We start from the raw sequence: 19,790 nt of genomic DNA, 5'->3' as shown, positions 1-19,790 counted from the left end.
CGCCGCTTCGGCGTCTTCCCTGACTTGGCCTCTCCCCAGCGCACTGACGCTTAAGTTGCCTGTCGCCTCTTTGGGTCTCTCCCTCTGGAGTCTGGGCTCATATCATTGGCGACGGGTCTGGTCTTTTTTTGTGCTCATCTACGGATACTTGATCCTAATTTTCCCTCGTCCACCTCGTATTTCCTGCTTCTTCTTCTCCTCCACCCCTTGTTCCGTGCAAGCCACCAGACAACAACATACGCGTTTATCGCACTCACACGCCCTCAGCCTCAGCTTGTCCTTCTCTCGTCAATTCTCTTCCTCCGCTCGCCTATGCTGCCCAGTGGAGCCTAGGAGAATCCCAGAACCGCTACTGCGAACCTCCACTACTACCTCGACTCGTATTAGCTGTGGCTGCTAACAAGAGCTGGGCTTTTCCAATTCGCGCTGCCGACCCGGTGCCGTGCATACTCCAAGTGGCGCTACGAGATTTGCTCTGCAGCTCGACCGGTCCAGCACTTAGACGCCCTGCCCGCAGAAGCGAGATTCAACCCGTGTCTCTGCGGCACATTGCCACTACTTGCTATTAATATTGGCATCAGGGGGGGAAGCAAAAAGGGCTGAGCGAAAAGAAGAAAAAGAACGCAAATCGAATCTAAAAAAAGAAGAGCAAATCCGAGATTCGGAGCGTTCCGAGAACAACGTCGACTCGAGCCCTTTCCCTTTCTTTTCGGGCTTGATTCCCGCCCCAACTAATTAAACTCTCTACTTGGCCCCGTCCAAAACCTCGAAACCCTCATTTCATTTCCTCTGCGCCTTGGCGACGTCACCTGGAATTGGAACGCAAATCGAGAGATTACCTGGTGGGGGAGACAAAAGTCGTCCGGGATCCTCTTTTGCATGGGTCGCATGAACAACTTCCTTAAAGGGAAACGATAACGACCTCTCTGGTTATATTACGTGCGCCGTTTGTGTCAAACCTTCGAAAAGAGGCTTGAATTCTCTCAGCTTGTCAAATCGACTCGAATAACTAAAGCACGATCTATCTATTGGTGTTTCGGTCGCGAAAAACTCTCGACGATACTACAAAGAAAGCTGTTTAATGTCAGCTTCGGGTCAATCACATCGGTCAATTCGCAGCGTACCATTTTGTCGCTTATAACATCGCCGACGGTTTCTTCAAAAGCCTCACCAATATAATTGGGATAATAATAATAATAATAAACCTACAACCGCAGCAACAAAGTCGCTGGATCGACACCCACTCTCGAAAATGGCAACAATGGACAACCTATTCGCGATAATGGACGAGTTATCGCCCTCTCCGTGCCAACTCATGACTACCGCCAAGCAGAATCGCATCATGGTCTGGCGCGACGAGGTCGCATCCGCATCGGCCTCAGATCCCCCCGCCAGCAACTATTCCGCCCCTTCACTCGTCACAACAACCACTGCGTCGACGACATCCCTAACGCCCTCCGAACTGGCCACAATGTCCAAGAGCTCACGGCTCTGGCACAAGGTCAAGGCGCAATTCACTGGCAAAGCCCGCCGCCGCAGCAGCGTCGCCAATGCTGACGTTCCCGACTTCATGATGCCTCCGCGGAAAGGCGATGTAACACGAACGGCCATGTATCAGAATTTACGGTCGGGAGATGCCAAAAATGCCGAAGAGGAGGTTACGCCTGGCCAAGACAGCAGCAATGGCCGTGGACGGGGTCTTTTCTCAAAACAAAGAAGGATGATACGGGCATCGAAGCTATTGGTGAATACCATTAGCTGATTGCGAACATAATCTTGAAGAAAGATTATGTACACCGTTGTATCAAAAGACAAAAGCACAATAGCAGCACCAGCGCAGCATCCAATTGACGAAGACGACGACTACGAGACGATTCTCATTTACCGTTCCTATCCGAATCCTATCGAGATGGCGGAGAGAAAACATAGGGGGGGTGGGACGGGGGAACACATAATATAACGTTTTGGCGCATGTTTACTAGGTAACTTACATTGGGAAGGGAGGACACGGGAAAGCGATTTACAACTTATACCACTACCACGGGGCTATTTTACTGCCCTCTTTTCTTTTGTATCTGGTGTTTTTTTTTTATTATTATTATACGGGGGGTGGTCACAGACTTTTGTCTCTATACTGTACCTCGCGAAAGCAGTTAGTTTTTTCTTCTAAGCTAGATTACTAGTCGAGTTCCGAGAATTAAATCTACAAGATGAATAATTCAAGCAAGACATGAAAGAGACGGCCAAAATTGCATTTCGTATGGGATCTTCGAATTGTAAGGCTGATCTTTTGCTGGATTAAAAATTGTATATCTGGAAATGGATTGTCTAATACCTTGAGTTTAGTACTCGATTTATACAAGGCCCAGACTCAGGAACTAGCCATGAACCCAATCACAGAAGCCTTGGGTCTTTCTGAAACAAGATATGGTGGCATGGCATGAAACTTTTATTTCGTTTCCTATGAGCCGCTGTCGTCCAACTAATGCTCAATAACTCCCACAGCAAGTTTTCACCGAAGCTCATCAAGGGCAATATAAATAACAAGATGACCCTCAGAATGGACAACCACCGCCGACAATAATGGTGTAAATATAGATGGTGTAGTAGAGGAGGGGGGGGGGCTCAAGTAGACAAGATGAAATTAATTATGGGTGATGCTAGTGTAGAATACGGGCACCATGGAATTTGACGAGGAGGGAGAAGGGCAAAGGAGGACGGGATAAGGGAATATATAATGAATTCAAGGGGAAAAGGTAACCCGACATTCTACTTCTGTTATCCGCACTCTAGCTACATGCATCACTTACTGCTACTGATGTTATTGATGCTATTTCTAAATGCGTTTGGCGGTTGTATGGATATTTTGGCATATGAACCAGCTGCCTTGTTGAGCTACAGCTGGGGGTGCGGGATGACTTTTTTCCCTTCTATCAACACGTTTGTTTTCTTACAGGGTATTTACATAGTCTATTGTCTATAGGGATTGCTCTAGTAGACAGACAGGCACCTTATTTTCTCCTCTCATTTATTTTCTCCTCTCAGAGGAGAAAATAAAAACAGCCGATAAGAACATAGAAATGCCCCAATTAGTGGTAACGAAAGCCAGTACACTAAATAAGTCTTATCTCGAGCAAGCCACTCAAGTAGAAACTCTATATCAGCTCAAGGTGGGGTGATGTTTTTTTTTGTGCGCGTGTAGCTTTGCGCCTCAGTTGCGGGCTTTTCGATCCAATCTTCGTTGCGAGTTCTTCGTATGGAGCACATGATTTATATTACGACTGTTGTGTTGTAACGATACAATTCTTCAAGTTGCGTTTATCTCTATAACCGATATTTCGCAAGGACAGTAGCCCACGCATTTCCAGACGTGTATCCATCTATATAAAAAAAAAAAAAAGCTCGACTGCCGAGGTATTGAGCTGAGCAAAGATAGCTAGGAGCACGGCTAGATGCTCAAGCAACAGGCCTTCTTATTAAATTAAACAACACACAAGGCTTCACAAGTAGAAAATTACAGTAGACACACTCCAGTACGTTGGATTGGAATTTCTTTTTTTTGCCATTTTTTCAAGGGGTTGCTGCTGTAAAAACTGTTGGGTGGAAAGGGAAATACACAGGTTTTCCCTTTCTTTTCTCCTCTCCTCTGCGGGGCACACAACGATATTTAACCACTGTGACGCGAGGAGGGGGGAGAGGGGAAAAAAAAAGACAACAAGCAGATCGCAAGAAAACAACGACATAATTTTTGGGGGACAACATTTTCCATAACGATCCGCCAAAAAATCGGGACCAGATGTAAACTAGGTAGGTGGTAACGTCAAAAAAAGCAGAACTGGGGAACAAATACCAGGCACTTGGGGGTAGAGAGGGAGGTTGGGAGAAGAGGCAACAAAAGCGTTCCATCATTCAGCAGCGAACAACAAAAAGAGTCCGTCGCCAGTTCAAGCAGGCGAAAAACAACGGACAAGCACCCTTGCGCCACTCATCTCTCCTATCCCTAAACCGAAAAAAAAATCCGAAGTTCCATGACCCATCTCCCCATTAACCAGACAAGCAGCGCACTGGGTACCAGCGCGGGCAGCGGCTAAAGCCAGCCTCCAACACGATTTCCCATCTATCGCCATGTTCAGAGGTGGGCGAGAGTGTTCAGATAACTAAAACAAGATAAAGAAAAGACCCCTCGGTTCTTTGCCGAGTTTGCATGCAGCGGAGGTAACAAGGATTTAGGAAGCAGCCTCGGGCGCAGGCTCCTCAGCGGGCTTGGGTTCTTCCTCGGCAGGCTTGGCAGCCTCTCCCTCCTCCTTCTTGGCCTCGCCAGCTTCGGCATCACCGCTGTCGGACGAGGTCCACAGGGTCAGGTTGTCACGCAGGAGCTGCATGATCAGAGTGCTATCGCGGTAGGACTCCTCGGAGAGGGAGTCGAGCTCGGCGATGGCATCATCGAAGGCCTGCTTGGCAAGGTGGCAAGCACGGTCGGGAGAGTTGAGGATCTCGTAGTAGAACACGGAGAAGTTGAGGGCAAGACCCAGGCGGATGGGGTGAGTGGGTGTCAACTCGGTCTGAGCAACGTCGGTAGCGTTCTGTACGATGTGGTCAGTTGTTGCCCGCGCGAAATTTTGTCTCTGCACACGGCGTCGACGAGTTACGTGTTATGAGCATACCTTGTAGGCCTCGTGGGCAGCAGTGGCAGCGGTCTTGCGCTTCTCGCCAGAGGCGAACTCGGCGAGGTAACGGTGGTAGTCACCCTTCCTAGAAGAGCGATTTGCATTAGCTCCTGAAAATTTCGAACATGTGCGAGCTGAAACGTGATTGGGTGAAAAGTTTTCGAAACCCAGAGATCAGAGAGCGGCAAGGGGGAAGCAACGTACATCTTGTGGTAGAAAACCTTGGACTCGCCGGTGGCGGCGTTAGGGATGAGGCTCTTGTCGAGGACATCGAGAACATCCTCGCAAACCTTCTCGAGCTCGAGCTCGATCTTGCTGCGGTACTCCTTGATGGTGGAGACGTGCTTGTCAGAGCCCTTGGACTCCTCCTTCTGCTCGATGGAGGAGATGATGCGCCACGAGGCACGGCGAGTGCCGACAACGTTCTTGTAGGCAACGCTGAGGAGGTTGCGCTCGTCAACGGTGAGCTCACCGCCCAGCTGAGCGACCTCCTTCATGTAGGTGACCATCTCATCGTAGCGCTCGGCCTGCTCGCAGAGACGGGCCAAGAAGGTCTTGCTGTTGGGTTGAAAATCTCGGTCAGACCATCTCGTTCGATCACAAAAAAAAGGGGAGGGGGAAGATGTTTGGATTCTCGTTGTGAGAAGTTTAGTGGGGTCACGGGGCCATGCTGTTGGACAAACCTTTCACGCTATAGACAAGACGTTAGCATTGCGAACAAAGGAGAATGTGAAGCAAAATGAGCGATGCAGGAATGCAGAGAAGGATATTGTGCCCGTCATGGCGTTTCCGGGCGCCCTCGCGCGAGTCCGAAGCCGCGCAGATCGTGGCGAAGAACTCGGCGGGCTGAGGGGTTGCGAGAACGAGGGGGTTCGAGAGGAGAAGGCGGAAAGCGGCGGTCGCAGCAGTGACAGCAGCAGCTCCGGGGAGGGGAAGTTGAGCTCACGTACCTCGGTGGCCATTTTGACTGTGTGTCGGTGACTGGAAGACGACGAAGAGACGAAGCGGGCGGAATGTGCGGAGTCGTTGCAGAAAAAGGATGATGCGGGTGTCTGAGGTGGGATGCGGTTGAGGATGGGGCGAGAAGAGTGTTTATATTTTGATTGTGGATTGAGATTGAATTGGCTTTGGGGTTTGGGGGTTCTCGGGGCGGAGGCCAGTGCCCGCCGCTGCCAGCACAGGTGATGCCAGCGCCGGCTTGCAGTGGAGTTGCTGGCTCTTGGGGGCCTGCTAAGCCTAGCCAGCCGCCTGGCGCACCCCGCCCCTAGGCTCTGGTGGCCGAGCACAGCGCACTAGAGGTGCCTGTAATCTCTGGCCGCAGCGCCTATCTGCCAGTCGAGACCTGACTTATACTCATCCATCGGGCGACTGGACGCGTAGCCGCAATGTACATACCGAGTACCCCCGACGAACAGCATTACTGCGCTTGGCCCTCGAACTGATCTGGAGCCGGAAGGGGGGGCCGCTCTTCACTTGAAGCTCACTTCCACTTTAGCATTGCCGTACCTACTACACGTCCGCAAGGTCGAGCACGGAGCGCTGTACATGGAGACTTGCGCATTGATGGTGAGGCGCCCTTCTAATTTACCTGTGGCTTCTAGTCCCGGCATGAGGCTGGAAGGGTACTGCGTACTTGTCCGTCTCTCGACTGAAATCCTGACTGTCTCCGATACACAGCATTGTAAAGGGGGGGCTTCAGCCGTTTCTTTTTTCTCTCATCCTTTCACTCTGGTCTTACTTCTGCCTCCTCAGCCGCACTCTTTTCTTATGCACTTCATCTCGCCACCACTGGTGGGCATACAGTAGCACGTAAGGTGTCTCAGGCCCCAATACCAAGTGGCATCCAGGCATTAAGCGCCAAAGCTGCTTGTGAGCATCGTCGTGGATACCGTTGGTATTAATCAAGCAGAGAAATTTGGCCCCATACATCAGAGGCACCCTTTGAGCTATCACAGCCCTATTTTACTCTCTTGGACAGTATCCCTTGCTCGCTGCCAGGTGGGCGGGGCTTCTTCTCTTGGATGGGAAGAGAAGGGAAAAAAGGGTTACCGAGTGATCAGAGTCCCGCTTTTGCCATGAGACACTCATCAAAGGGTGCTCTCGCGCATCGCCTCTGGTACCGGCAGCCCTATCAACGCTGATTTGCTGCGAGTTGTGCTCGGCGCTAAGCTGGCCGCGTCTTTTATCGCTGCCTCTGCTGCGCTGTTCACAGCACAAGCATCTGAGCGCTGTCACCCGCCGTCGTCCAACCAGCGTCTGTCTCCCAGCCTGCGCGGAAAGGCGTCATAACGCGGCCAGGGGGGGGGCTGCAAATTGGCTTATTAGAATTCTGCCAGCCCGTCTGTCGGTCAGCGATCGTTCCATCTGCGCTCCACTCCGATAACAGGCACTGGCGCTCTCTCGAGGGGAAGAAGAAGGCATATCGTGTGCTTGTGCAAGGCCACAGTGCCTGGGTAAGGCAGAGACATCCAGCATTCTGCCAGCACTCGTATTGGTTCGTGCCGGTGTACCTTGGATTACGAGCATCTCTCGTTTCTCCCTTGAGAATGGAGATGATGACCCAGGAAACCCGACTGGGGCTCCAAAGTGGCCCGTCCCAGCAGATCCCGTTGTTGGCTAGCTAGCTGTCTAAGCAGCCGGCGACTACGACTTAGTGCATATTGTCTGCTCCATTCCCAGAACCATACGGAGGCATCGACCATCTTCCCCGTCGATGGCAGCGCAAGCAGGCGATGAAGACTCCAACAACTTGCTCTGGAAGTGCTGCTAGAAGCCTCTCTCGGCACACCCTGGCCGAGGCATGTGCTCCCTGCTGTTCTTGTCCCAACCAGTCCCCCGCCGGCCACGTCGGTCCAACAGTGTCTCTGCTTGCCTCCACCTCATGCGGTACCACGGGAGGATCGTGATGTTGCCTTTGAGTGCTTGGGACAGAGGTACACTAGACAAATCTCGGATCCTGCTGCTACTACCTACTACCTACGGAGTACCTCTAATCTGTGTTAATTACTACCTCTGCTGTTGCTCCATCCTGCTCATGATGGGGTCGCATCGATGAGGCTCCAAGAATAAGGAGAATATTGTACTCGAGGCCTGGCTAGTCCATCAAAACTAGTGGCCCCTTTCCCAGCGCACGGGAATGCATGCATGGCCTACTCCGTATCTCGCTTGTCGCCGTGCCCTTCCACTGGCACTCCCCCGATTTCCAGATGTTCAGCGCAGGCGTTCAGGGATGAGACCCGAGACCATCGTGGTGTTTTGCTGTTCACATGATGCTGCAGCCCGCACCCCTCCCCTGGCGATGCCTCTTTATGCTTTCCGTTCATGCCAGTTGCCATGGGCATGGGAGAGGCTGGCAAATCGACGCGAGCTGTGACTGTGGCTGTGGTCAGCTCCCATCCGTGACTCACTCCCCCCCCTTATTCCCCCTCCTCTCTCTTATCGCCATCGCGTGGCACAGAGAACAGGCTCAGACGTATCATGGATGCTCTATATAGAACCAATAGCATTGTGGCTCAACTCCAGCTAGGCAGTAATATCCCGCTGGGCTTGATCCAATGAAAAGACAAAGCAAGCCCAAGCTTGGCCTTCTCTTCCTCACATGAAAAGAAAAAAACCTATTCCGTCACCGGGCCTCTTCTTGAGTCGTTCGTCTCGTTTTGGGTGGCAGCAATCAATCACCAGTAGAACGCGCCACAAAATACCCCTCCCGTCTCACACTTCTGTTTTCGCTCACCCCCACTAATGTTGCGACTTCATCCAATGTTGGCGTTGCGCGGTCCGAGTAGAGTGCTCTGCGAAGGATCCCGGTTTCGAGAAGAGCCCAGCGCCTCGAGAGGGTTTGACAAGTTGCGGCCACTACAAGTGGTGCTACTAGTATAGTGGTAGGTACTAATGGTATTTCCGTAGTACATGTACCTAATAACGACGTCGTGCCACTACGCGTGCTGGCTGATTGCAGCATCCAGTCCTGCCTCCCATGTCACATGGCAACAGCGTCATTTCACTGGCATCCCCCACTAAATGACGATCAACGTGGAGGACCCGGACGATGGATGGCATCTGTGGTAATTGCCGGCATTGCCATGTTAGTGAGAGACGGAGATGGCAGCACGTGTAGTTGATGCTATGCGTTTACAGCAGAGCGTATCCCCTATCAAGAAACCGCTCTTAGCATAGGGCTGGCCCACGACAATTTGGTAGCGTCTGGCTACTAGAATATTTAATCCCAACGTAATAGATAACGAAATAATGGTATTCTTAAGACTGATATTAAACTATGCGGCCGTTGACAATGATTACTTATGTTGTTTCACAATGTTCATGCTCGCTCTCCCAATATTCATACACCGTTAACCAATATGATACGCATCCCGTATATCCAACCTGCCTTCTCAGTACAAGTCTACTCCTCGGATAAATTAGCTCGCTGTATTCGTCAAACGCACCATGCATTGCTGCATTGCAATATTTTCTGCTCTGTCTTTTTTTTTTTCTTTCCCTCCCACAGCTGGTTATAGGTATTCATCGTGAGGCTCATACGGATGTCGGCCCCAGTTTGTAGGGTCGCCACCAGGAACGCATAGCCCGAGCCTCCAGAAATAATCCCGATGAGCAAAAAACAGCTGCCATAGCTTTAATCGCGCTGGGAAGCTCATCCTCTCCGTGTAAGCCTGTAAGGAGCTAGTCGTCCAGCGGAAATGGAGAAGGCGATGCAGCAGACTCTGCATCGTGCTGTCATCTTTGGCACTGCAGTTGGGGTCCTCGTCACCAACGCAGAGGTGCACGTCCGTTTCGGATGGCGATAGAGAAGACTTTGAAATGAATATTTCGCCGCTGTGCGACTTGTAGCCGAATTCGCTCGGTGGCAGCAAAGGCACAGGGTCGTCAACGTGGGTGACTCGTCGATAGGTCCTCTTCTCAAGGTCAGTTGTTCCATTGAGATCAAATACGTCATCCACGAAACGGGCAAATTGGGCATTGCCAGCGCGAGGCTCTCCAAAGGTGGTGACCGTTACGTCGTCCCAGCCCAGGGATACCTTCAGCTCCAGGGCCGCAAGGCAGGCCACAGCTCCCCCAAGGCTATGGCCTACGACCTGAATAGGACGAGACGGGTATTGGGCTCGGAGAGCCTTCAGTTCTGGCAGAACAGCATCCCGGGCGCTTCTCCAAGACTCAAGGAACCCCATGTGTACGGTGCAATTTGTGCATTCGTGGCTGGGCTTTTTTGGCGTCTCTCCTCCATCATCCGGGGATGGATATGGCACGTATTTTTGCGGGATGGTGCCGAGATCAACAATGGTATTGGTGATGCTGTAAGTCCCGCGGAACGCAACGACTATAGCGCCATGCTTCTCATTCGCTACATCGTTTCGATTTGCTTCGAGAAGCTGTTGTTCTGAGCCATCGTCAATGGCGATGAATCCACAATTGTCACTGAACAGAATGCCTGTGCTCCAAGTGGTAGCCAACGTCAACTCAGGGAACTCGTTGCATCGGGAGAGACACTGGAACGGTTTGCGAATGCCAGAAGTGCCAAGGCAATACGACACGTCAACAAGCCTAGCCAGTCGTTCGAGAGACGCGAATAACGGTACGGAGATGGTCGAAGGAGATGCTGGCTGCTTGTTGCCCAACGGCTTCTGCTGGTCGATATATACAGCCCCCGTGAGGTAAGCAACGGCGAGCTGTAAGAGCAGCAATAGCCTGAAGCGGCCCGGTAATGCCCCCTCCATTGTCGAATATCAGTCGGTCGATGACCAGAGCATGGAGAAGTAAGAGTAAATGGTTGGTACGATTGCGAGGTGCTGTCCCAACCGGTGCTTGATCTCAGCTTGCAAAACCGCAATGACGCTTCGATGTAAGCCCGACGCAAGGGAGGAGCGCAACTGGCGGCGAAGAGCGCAAGCGCGTCACTTTTAGCGAGAAAGCGATGCACAGGCTGCGCAATTGGGATATAGCATGATGGTTGAGATCAAATGATTTGCTGTTCCTGTGAGAGGAGCGAAGAAAAAATCAGCGCCTCTGTAGGCGAGGCATGACCGCACTTTGTCTCATGAGCGTAGTGGCAAGCTGCCATTGCCAAGACCAGCCAGAGATCACGAGGTTATGTACAACTCGGGTGGGGCCCGCGCCAGGGCTTCAAGTGCTGGGGAAAATCTGGGGCGCCTGAACGAGCTCAGGGCTGCATTCGGCATCGCTGCAGCGGCTGGAGCGCTGGAAAGCCTCCGCAGGTGCCTGCTAAATACCGGTGCCCCTGGTGCCTTTCAGCAATAGCTCGTGCCGCTGACTCGGGCCGTCGGACTATTTGAAGCCATAGTCCAGTGCTGGGTGGAAGAGTTTTTACAATTGCTGCTCGTGTTGTGAATGATACGATGACATTGAAGTTGCAAGATTATTAATATTCTGATACGTAATACTAGAGTAAGGAAGATTCATGCAGTCTCGCACTGTAGCCCTTGTTACTCCTTTGTTTTCCATTGGTGCCTCCAAAGCTGGCAGAAAATCCTTTGCTGTCCCTTGTCCATTATTTGCTGTATCCTCTTTTTTTTTTCTTCCAGATCTATTAAGAATGAAGCCAAACGCCAGAGCATACCAGATCAGGCATGGTCGTCTACCAAGAATCGATAATGCCGTCTTCTGGGCCCTTTAGCTCACCCAATACTTGACCCGCCGAGTGGGATCTGAGACGGGGTCCAGTGCAGTGTATTTCACGTCGAAATCGGTCGAGTTGGTGCTGCAGGCTCCCGATCCAGTGCAAGTCAAAGGGATGACTGTTGAGCCAGTAACTTCGTATTGATCAGTGCTGTAAAAAATGAGAGTTAGTGCTCGGCATCCATATACAAATACTTTGGTATTCAAGATAGCCTCGGATATACTACGTACCCCTTGGAGGTTGGGCAGATCCTCTCAACCATGGTCAATTGCTTGCGCGCATCTTCCCAGATAAATTTGACGTCTCCATGAGCACAGGCGTATCGTGGCGCCAGGCCTGGCGGAGTAGTGGAAACGGAGCTCGAGTTGAAAGAGCAGCTGGTGGTGATGCTCGTTACTTGGTCCACAAAGGTGAAGTTGTATGCACTTAGAGTGGCTGTTGGGCCAGTCCCATTCGACTTGGCCACGAAGTTCTGGATGTGGAAATTGGGAGGGAAATTGCAAGCGCTATCGGTCTGGGACAGAGCGACGAGCTCGGCAGGAGGATGGTAGGCGAGGGTAGACATGGAGGCCATGGCGGATGGCAGGGCCGCCAGGAAAGAGAGGGCTTCGTATCGCATGTTGGATGTTCTTGATCTCGTTCCCGCTTTATCTTCGAGTCCTGCAAATGGAAGAGAGAGATGGAGGTGAAGAAGAAAAGCAAAATGCACGGCTACGGTCTTTATGTAGACAGAATTAAAAGGGATGGCAAGCAGGAGAAGCTACGGCAGCGGGAAGCGTCAATGCAACGTTGGTGTTTGCTTGCATGTACTGTACCGGAACGAGTCTTTGAGGCATGACGTGGAAGGCGGTGCGGTGCTCCATTTTGCCCCTGGGTTAACGGGGCCAAGAGACAAAGACGACAAAGCGCAAAATAGCAAAGATGAGTGTCGATCCAGCTGCCGTAGGTGGCAGTTGCGAGTACAAGGGGCGCGGCAGGGCAGAAACACGAGCATTGAGTTCCAGACGAATGATTAATACAGGAGGGGAGCGCGCTGTGGCTCGAGCTCTGGGCCATTGCCATAAACACTGTGACGCAACCGTAGGGGCTGAGCGTCTATGCGAGCGATGATGCTCCCTACTCGCTTTGTTTGCCGTCTTTTGCTTCAATTCTTTGTTTCTCTTGGTTAACATGCCGGATGCGACGTGAGATGCGATGGGCTAGATAGCGCCATGCAAGACGGAGAGGCGACCTGATTGGGCAACAAGACATGTCCCTGGCGTTTCACGTCACTTGGCGCCCTCGGGGCTATTGGAGAGGACTTGTTTGCATTGACCTCGTAATACGTCGAAACGAGAAATGGATAAACCACATCTCTGTCCTACCTAGCACGGTTAGTGTATAGCTGTGCCGTACGGAGTGTGTACGCTGCTCTATATGAGCTGAAGCTGGACGTTTTCGCCTGCGAGGCTGCGCGTCTAGGCGTACGAGCTGATGTTCTCAAGGCGGTTAAGCTTAGTTGCACCGAGCAATTTCTACCGGGGATGCCACTTGTATAAGAACTGGAACCACAGACGGAACGGAGCCGTAATCTGCACTCCGAGTTTGGTCGCGTTATCGCTCAGCTACACCGTTTGAAAGCCTTCCTGTCCGTGGCTATAGATGCATCAAGTCCGATGTATGGAGTGTGATATGGCCATTGCATAATCAAAAAGCGCAATGCAAAGAGCACTCCATTTCGGAGCCCGGAGCAGCACTGAGGCCATCAAGAGTCCTGCAGACATGGGAGCCTTCTTTTACTACCGAACCGTAGCACATGTTTGTACGCCCGTAGGACTGCTGCGATGTTTGTTACAAAAAAAAAGATGATGATTTATTCTTTGATTTAATATGGCCTCAAGAATAAGAGATCATGTCCTAATTTCCAGCAAAGATAATGACTGCTCAGCCGCGCCTGCAGTCAATTACCTCATTCGGCCAAGTCGTGGCAGGCCGACCAAGAGAAAGGGCGAATGGCTGCGCATCCCTCCGGGTGAGGTAATTATCCGCCCCCGACTTATGTAATGCCCAAGCGGCCAGCCTGTAGCAAAACCTTACCAGCCAGGCGTCGGCGTCGGAACTGGCACCCTCACCCATCTCAACAACCCAGCTATTAAGCGCCTGCAGACTATCCCATCGACTCCGTCGTCCCTCGCGCCTCTGCCCGCCTTCGGAAGCTTCTCACGAGCACCAGCTGCGACTTTTCTTTTCGAACCTTTTAAACAACCGCTTCTTAGCTCATCCCCCATCGTCACAATGGCCACCGAACTTTGGTACGTTGCGTCAGCGCGTTCGATTCCTCCCCCTAGCACCGCCGTGGAGCTTCGGATTGCATCGTTGGAAGCTCTCGGCATCATCGCAACTATCTGCACTCGCCCTACCCCTTGCCTCATTGCGCAGCCCTGAAGGTTTAAAGCTAACATGATGCCTATATAGCCCCGTCTACGCGGTCAGTAACCATATACCCGGTCCTGCTATACCCAACGACGTCACCGAGAACCTCCCGGAGAGACATCGAAAACATTAGCATGACCTCTTCATATACTTGATAGAATGCTAACCCCCAACACAGCCCTTCTTTGGTGCCATGGGTTGCACCTGTGCCATCGTCTTTACCTGCCTGGGCGCCTCTTACGGCACCGCCAAGTCTGGTGTTGGTATCGCCGCTATGGGTGTTCTCCGCCCTGATCTGATTGTCAAGAGTCAGTAGCACTTTTCCCGTTGACGCGCAGCGCCCCGTTACTGACCTCCCTCACTAGACATTGTACCCGTCATTATGGCTGGTATCATTGGTATCTACGGTCTGGTCGTCTCTGTTCTCATCTCCGATGGTCTGCGACAAGACCTTCCTCTCTACACTGGTTTCATCCAATTCGGTGCCGGTCTCTCTGTCGGTCTCGCTGGTCTTGCTGCTGGTTTTGCCATTGGTATTGTTGGTGATGCCGGTGTCCGAGGAACTGCTCAACAACCTCGTCTTTTCGTCGGAATGATTCTGATTCTTATTTTCGCCGAAGTCTTGGGTATGTATATTTCCAGTTTGATTGCACCGAGATAGCATTACTAACGCACCATCAAGGTCTGTACGGTCTTATCGTCGCTCTTCTGATGAACTCAAAGGCCAGCCAAGATGCTGTCTGCGCATAAGCAACTGGCGCGCCCGTGGCCTCTTGAAAAAGCTTGTCAACTTTGTCTTTTTAAAAGTCGCCACTTCTGATACGAAATATGGATATCTGGGCAGCATTGCAATATCATAGCCCGGACGGTGCTGAATGGAGCTCGTGTGTTGGAATTGGCGAATCTCGGCATGACTCTCAGTGCGAGTCGCGTAATGGATCAAATCAGTAGGAAGAGGTTTATATATGTACACTAGTGACAGGGTGTGTTTGCTCTTGATGCGAGTTTCTCTTCATAGACGGTGAAGGTGAAGGATCTAGTGTAAGCGGATGGTCAATTTTATCTGTCATTGTTTTTTCTTTACTCCTTCACAGTTAACAGCTGAGCCGGCAGTTTCTAGCCGAAAGCAACTTTGTATTTTTACAACCACATGTGGAAAATGACCCTTCACTTTGACGAGTTTCTTGATTATATGCGGAATGTGCTGAAGAGTAGTTGTATCTTGAAGACCTCACAAGTAATACGAGGCCATGTATATTGATATGATATGCCATTTATTAAAACTGCTAGACAATTATTGGATATGCTCATCCATCTCAAAACTATATAATACAAACATTAAAGCCGTTGACATATCCTAATTATCATATTCTTGGCCATTCTTAGATCATTTTATGAAATCCCATCTTAATCATTTTCCCAATTTTCTCTCATTTTCTTCCCCTTCATTATAAGTTTACTTTACCCTTTTAATGCCTGCAGTGTAGTAGTTTGGTCGCATGCATGCTGAAATTAAAATTCAGAAAGCTCCTCTCTAGAGCGAGAAGAGAGTGATAATATGTGCGAGAGAGAATAGAAACTCGGTGCATGAACAGCGAAATGCCTCTTAGATGACGTACTATAAAATGTTAGAGAACACACTTGAAAATGTCTTTGTCTTTATGGAACAATAGATTCGAAGGAAACTTACGGGAATGAAGAGATAAGGGACCTGGCGCTCGTACTCGAGCCAGGCTTCGCCGTACTTGGCGCGGCAGCGAGTAATGTCTCTATGCGCGCGGTGGGCAATCATGCAGGCGAAGAAGACGGGATAGAACCAGGGGAAGGGGCTCCTGTTAAAAAGAAATAAGGGTTAATAAAGATACTGCTTCTATTATTTGATGTTTTGTCGATGGTCACTTACTCAAAGCCTGTGATCAGACCCCACGAGACAGAGAACCAAAGGTCAGAGGTGTAGTGAATCTTGCGAGCAAGACCATACCAACCATCGATGAGGATGGTGCCCTGAGGAGTCTCAATCGTCTTGGGGTTCTTGAGTGTCTGCCATGGGACCTGAGGGAAAGTCTTCCGGGGGATGAGGTTTCCCTTCTCCATGGCGCGGAATCGGTTCTTCTGGCTGTTGCAGCTGTCCCACACCCAGTACCAGAAGAGGTACGCGCCGTACATGGCAACCAGAGCGAAGCGGTTCCAGCGGTAGGTGGCGGGATCGTGGTTAGCCAGGTAAAGGGTGCAGTGGCAGTACGACAGAGGGACACCAGCAAGGTTCCAGAAGATGAGCATGAAACCCCACTTCTCATAGTACATGTCCCTATTCTTCTGTCAGCTTAACGGTCCTATATAGATTAATAAAATAAAGTAACTATATTCTTACCAGGTAGTGATGATAAGCTCCTCGCCCTTGGCGCAAGCGTTGGCATAAAGGTAGTGCGCCATAACAAGGAACATGACCTCGCCAGAGACATAGCCATATTGCTCGTACTGACGTGCAGCCGCTCCGAGACTGAGAATCAGCAGGAAGTACCAGGGCATGCGAACCTCGAAAAACATCTTGAAATCAAGGATGCCAAACATGCGGGGGTTAAGCTCAGCACCCATGAAGAAGTCATAAATGGGGTAGCCGGTCATGCGGTGCTGCTTGCCTCTCCACAGAGCAGAGAAGTAAGCGATGAAGCTGACAATGAAGCCGCTGCAGATGGCAACCGACAGGAGAGGGCCGAACTCATCGAGAGCCGTGTAGATGGGCCAGATGCCAGAGAAGTGCAGGGCGGCAAAGACGGCGAGGGTCGTGTACAAGCTGACAAAAGCGTTGCAGAAATAGTCGAGCTGCTTGCCGCCTTCGTGAGCAAGAGGCTTGCCCTTGCCCCAGACACCAGGAAGAAGGCAGTAGCATGCACCCTCAAAGATCAGGTAGCTCCAGTACCATACCCATGCCTTGGTGTGAGGAAACGCGCGCGTGTAGACGATGTTGGCCAAATGAAGGCCGAAATCAGCCCAGCTTTCACCAGGAGCGCGGGATGGGAACTTGCCACCATAAAACGTAGTGCCAATCCACATGTACCACATGAGCATTGGGAAGAAGGTCATCATGCACAGAGTGCCTACTGAACCGCCGAATTCGAACTCGCCCGAGTAGTCGACCTTGGGGTCCTGGCCGGCTCTCCAGCCGTCTATCGCCTTCTCTTCGGCGGATGTTCCGTTGGCGTGTCCGTTGGCATGTCCGTTGGTATGGCCATTGGCATGTCCGTTGGTGTGTCCATTCGCCTGTCCATTTGTATATCCGTTGGCCTTGCCATTAGCGTGGCCATTGGTGTAGCCATTGGCATGGCCGTTGGCGTTGCCGTTGGAGTGTCCGTTGGCGTGGCCATTGCTGTAGCCGTTGGCAGTGCCATTGGCAACAGGCTTGAGATCCTCCTCCTCGTCTAGGTTCTCGATGAACTTGGCCGTGCGGCGGCGTGTAATCTTGCGAGGGCTGGCAGTCTCAGCGATAGATGCAGAATCCTCAGCGTCTGAGGCATCGGGAGCCTGTGAGGCTTGGCGGGTGCGCGAAGATCGCTTTGGGGTCTCGACCAAGCCGTCGAAGAGCTCCTTTTTCCTAGGTGGGGATTAGCACATTGGTCTTAAGGAGCAGCAACGCGGGCATATTGAGATATTCAAGGCTGGGTACCCAGAAACCAGTGATTGAACATTGATCACCGGATACCTAACAACTCGCTCGGTATATCCTGTTCGTTTTACACTTACCTAGGAGTCTGCCGCAGTGAATATCGGGTCGCCATGGCGATAATGGATATATCGAGCTACCAAGTAGCCCTTCTGTCAAGAACTGGTCGCACGTTTCAAAGGGAAGAATTGCGCTGGCGAGCCTGCGGATCGAGAGAGGCTCGCTTAATATTCGAAGCCGCGGATGCTTCGCGCTTCGGCAACGGTAGCTCTTCCGGATCCGAAGGGCGATAGGAGGAGAGTTGGGAGCAGAAAAGGCAGAAAAATTACGAGCAGGTCGCGCCGCGCTGAAGAAGCCAGAGCTGGGGCACTTTTTGGGAATCTGGGATGTAACGCCATTGGCTGTTGGCCGACCAGGGTGCCCTTAAGCGGCGGCCTGCGATTTCAGGGGTAGGCGATGCGCAAAGTACCCAGGCAGCCAAATCATGTGAATGGGTACCTATTTCATTTAGACCCAGAACCACAATACGCGGGAATTCGTTAGCGTCGACGTGAGTGCGTATTCGTATAAGATTGCGGCTCGCAACGGGCTCGTACTCTTATTAACTTTGCTAGCTTCCGTATTAACTTCCACCGCTGCTATTAATATCACTGCGGCGCGATCCCGATGCGATCCGATTGCCTAGATTTGATACCTGGGGTTGCCATACTTGTATTCAAGTACTACCTCCAGGAATCAACGACAGAGAGCTTCGAGCGCCATTCGATTGAGGTCGATCCTAGCATCATCCGGCCGGCCAATGAATGGCGATCTTGCCAGCAATGATGCGCAACCTGCAGCTCGTCGCGTGGACTACTGCAGAATGGTAGCACTACATGTCATTGGCTGGGTGGGATGAGAAATTGAATGTCTTTCATTCGTTACAGCGTTGCGTCCTACCCTGCACCTGGCGATACGAGGCGTTTCCCCTTTATTCAGACCAGAAGATACTCTCGTCTAAAAGTAATGAGTACTTATCTAGATACATGTAGTTTTAACCAGATTATTGAATTGATGCCGAGCGAGGTACCGTTGACAAAATCAGAGTGGTAAAGTCATAATGCCCATACAGCGCCTCATGAGACGGACAAGTACCTATTACATGGTCTACTTACTACTACTAGGTAATTCAATGAGGCGGCTGACATAAAGCCTCTTGCGAGGCACAAGGCGTCTTCTTCTTTGTCATAATTGAAAGTTGGATGTATTCGTTAGAGGCTTTATGTTGATGATCTCGTCACTGCATGTACTCAAGTGTTAAAGGCGTAAATGGTAAAGTTTTATCCCATGACTGCCGCCACACAAAGTCTCAATATATGCACATGTGATCAAACTCCGGCCTGTAGGCGAGGCATGTAACTTAGGAAAACTAAATCGTGAAAAAAGCACCTTGCGACCCGTCCCAATGTACCCATCACACTTCACCCCACGGGAGAGTTTCAATAGGGCTAACGTACCTCGGTATATAATAGATTCGCCGACGTTAGCACCTTATATCTGCTTTTATCTTAATGCTCGTCTTGAAACTGAAATTCTCAGGACGAATGGAAACTCACGTAAAAAGTACGAAAGTGATGACGAGTTATGAATGTAAAGAGAAGATAGATTCCGCTAAGAATTTTTCATATGCCGCGCAAAGAAAGGAAGCGCTTTAGACCGTAATCCAGGAAATATTCAGAAGGAAACCCCGCAATTCTGTCTGACACCCTTTTGCTTCCAAGACTACAGTTATCATTTTCGAGACCTTTTTTCGCCTGTCTTATTGCAAGCCATTCAAGATGTCGGAGAGACATAGTACAATTACCCCCAGTACTCGAGAGCCTGACATGGATTGCTCGGGACATAGTTCGTCTAATGATACTAAGAGAAATCGTACGTCCAAGGTTCTGTGGCTGAGCTTCTTGTACGGCTGTTTGCAAGGAATGGCAGGCTGTTATCGAACCAAAGAACTTCCACCGATTAACGTTACGGAAATTCCGTATACCAACATTCGAGCATATAATGATTCGTCCAAGAGGATTTATTCAGCACATACGCCTTGACATAGAGCTCTATCAATATACATGCAACCGTTGTGAAAAGCACATGCCATAGTTTGACATTACGAGACATAGTCTCGCGTTTGGGAGGCTTTTGCTGAACTTGTTTTCTGTCCTCCACTGTTGGCAGTCTATCAGCCCTCTGACACTGGAACTGAATGCCTATTCTCCTAGTGACTCGGAGTATTGGTTCAAAATTGATCGGTTTGGGCTTGGAAATGAAGATAATGAAGATAATGAAGATTTAATCCTGCAGAAAGATGGTCCCGCCAGATGGCACGACCCTAGGCATGGCTGGGTCGATGGCCGACAAGTCGAGG

At 50.8% G+C, this 19,790-nt stretch overlaps 6 protein-coding genes across 6 annotated transcripts; 2 read left to right on the top strand and 4 right to left on the bottom strand.

Moving 5' to 3' along the window:
* Positions 1–1,252: 1,252 nt before the first annotated feature.
* Positions 1,253–1,762, top strand: TrAtP1_003436 (uncharacterized protein; the record flags this gene model as incomplete). The annotated part of the gene is made up of 1 exon (XM_066111882.1): positions 1,253–1,762. One exon carries the CDS (start codon positions 1,253–1,255, stop codon positions 1,760–1,762), a length of 510 nt encoding a protein of 169 aa, XP_065967961.1.
* Positions 1,763–4,226: 2,464 nt separating this feature from the next.
* Positions 4,227–5,629, bottom strand: TrAtP1_003435 (uncharacterized protein; the record flags this gene model as incomplete). Its single annotated transcript, XM_014087911.2, has 5 exons — positions 4,227–4,583; positions 4,665–4,752; positions 4,872–5,225; positions 5,351–5,358; positions 5,618–5,629. The coding sequence occupies 5 exons, from the start codon at positions 5,627–5,629 to the stop codon at positions 4,227–4,229; spliced, it is 819 nt and encodes a 272-aa protein (XP_013943386.1).
* Positions 5,630–9,178: 3,549 nt separating this feature from the next.
* Positions 9,179–10,399, bottom strand: TrAtP1_003434 (uncharacterized protein; the record flags this gene model as incomplete). Its single annotated transcript, XM_014087910.2, has 1 exon — positions 9,179–10,399. The coding sequence occupies one exon, from the start codon at positions 10,397–10,399 to the stop codon at positions 9,179–9,181; it is 1,221 nt and encodes a 406-aa protein (XP_013943385.2).
* Positions 10,400–11,049: 650 nt separating this feature from the next.
* TrAtP1_003433 (uncharacterized protein) lies at positions 11,050–12,362 on the bottom strand. Its single transcript, XM_014087351.2, has 2 exons — positions 11,550–12,362; positions 11,050–11,469 (listed from the first exon to the last, which is right to left on the bottom strand). The coding sequence occupies exons 1-2, from the start codon at positions 11,936–11,938 to the stop codon at positions 11,313–11,315; spliced, it is 546 nt and encodes a 181-aa protein (XP_013942826.2). The 5' UTR covers positions 11,939–12,362; the 3' UTR covers positions 11,050–11,312.
* A 965-nt stretch (positions 12,363–13,327) lies between these two features.
* On the top strand, positions 13,328–14,906 carry TrAtP1_013330 (uncharacterized protein). Its single transcript, XM_014087909.2, has 5 exons — positions 13,328–13,610; positions 13,774–13,786; positions 13,910–14,039; positions 14,097–14,357; positions 14,414–14,906. The coding sequence occupies exons 1-5, from the start codon at positions 13,594–13,596 to the stop codon at positions 14,479–14,481; spliced, it is 489 nt and encodes a 162-aa protein (XP_013943384.1). The 5' UTR covers positions 13,328–13,593; the 3' UTR covers positions 14,482–14,906.
* Positions 14,907–14,986: 80 nt separating this feature from the next.
* Positions 14,987–17,701, bottom strand: TrAtP1_003432 (uncharacterized protein). Its single transcript, XM_014087908.2, has 5 exons — positions 17,473–17,701; positions 16,103–17,323; positions 15,635–16,039; positions 15,422–15,563; positions 14,987–15,349 (listed from the first exon to the last, which is right to left on the bottom strand). Exons 1-5 carry the CDS (start codon positions 17,505–17,507, stop codon positions 15,338–15,340), a joined length of 1,815 nt encoding a protein of 604 aa, XP_013943383.2. The 5' UTR covers positions 17,508–17,701; the 3' UTR covers positions 14,987–15,337.
* Between the last annotated feature and the right edge of the window lie 2,089 nt (positions 17,702–19,790).

This window comes from Trichoderma atroviride, chromosome 2 (assembly GCF_020647795.1).
Source record: "Trichoderma atroviride chromosome 2, complete sequence".
Taxonomy (NCBI): Eukaryota; Fungi; Ascomycota; class Sordariomycetes; order Hypocreales; family Hypocreaceae; genus Trichoderma; species Trichoderma atroviride.
Note: the sequence above shows the minus strand (reverse complement) of the source record. Positions and strands in the feature narration are given on the sequence as shown.

Excerpts from the sequence above, each read along its gene's own strand:
- TrAtP1_013330 (XM_014087909.2), top strand. Across the intron at positions 14,040-14,096 it reads CCCTGATCTGATTGTCAAGA|ACATTGTACCCGTCATTATG; the intron begins GTCAGTAGCACT and ends CTCCCTCACTAG. Across the intron at positions 14,358-14,413 it reads TATTTTCGCCGAAGTCTTGG|GTCTGTACGGTCTTATCGTC; the intron begins GTATGTATATTT and ends CGCACCATCAAG.
- TrAtP1_003432 (XM_014087908.2), bottom strand. The coding sequence starts at position 17,507 with ATGGCGACCCGATATTCACTGCGGCAGACTCCTAG. Across the intron at positions 16,040-16,102 it reads GAGCTTATCATCACTACCTG|GGACATGTACTATGAGAAGT; the intron begins GTAAGAATATAG and ends ACAGAAGAATAG. Across the intron at positions 15,564-15,634 it reads GGTCTGATCACAGGCTTTGA|GAGCCCCTTCCCCTGGTTCT; the intron begins GTAAGTGACCAT and ends TCTTTTTAACAG.
- TrAtP1_003433 (XM_014087351.2), bottom strand. The coding sequence starts at position 11,938 with ATGCGATACGAAGCCCTCTCTTTCCTGGCGGCCCTGCCATCCGCCATG. Across the intron at positions 11,470-11,549 it reads ATCTGCCCAACCTCCAAGGG|CACTGATCAATACGAAGTTA; the intron begins GTACGTAGTATA and ends CATTTTTTACAG.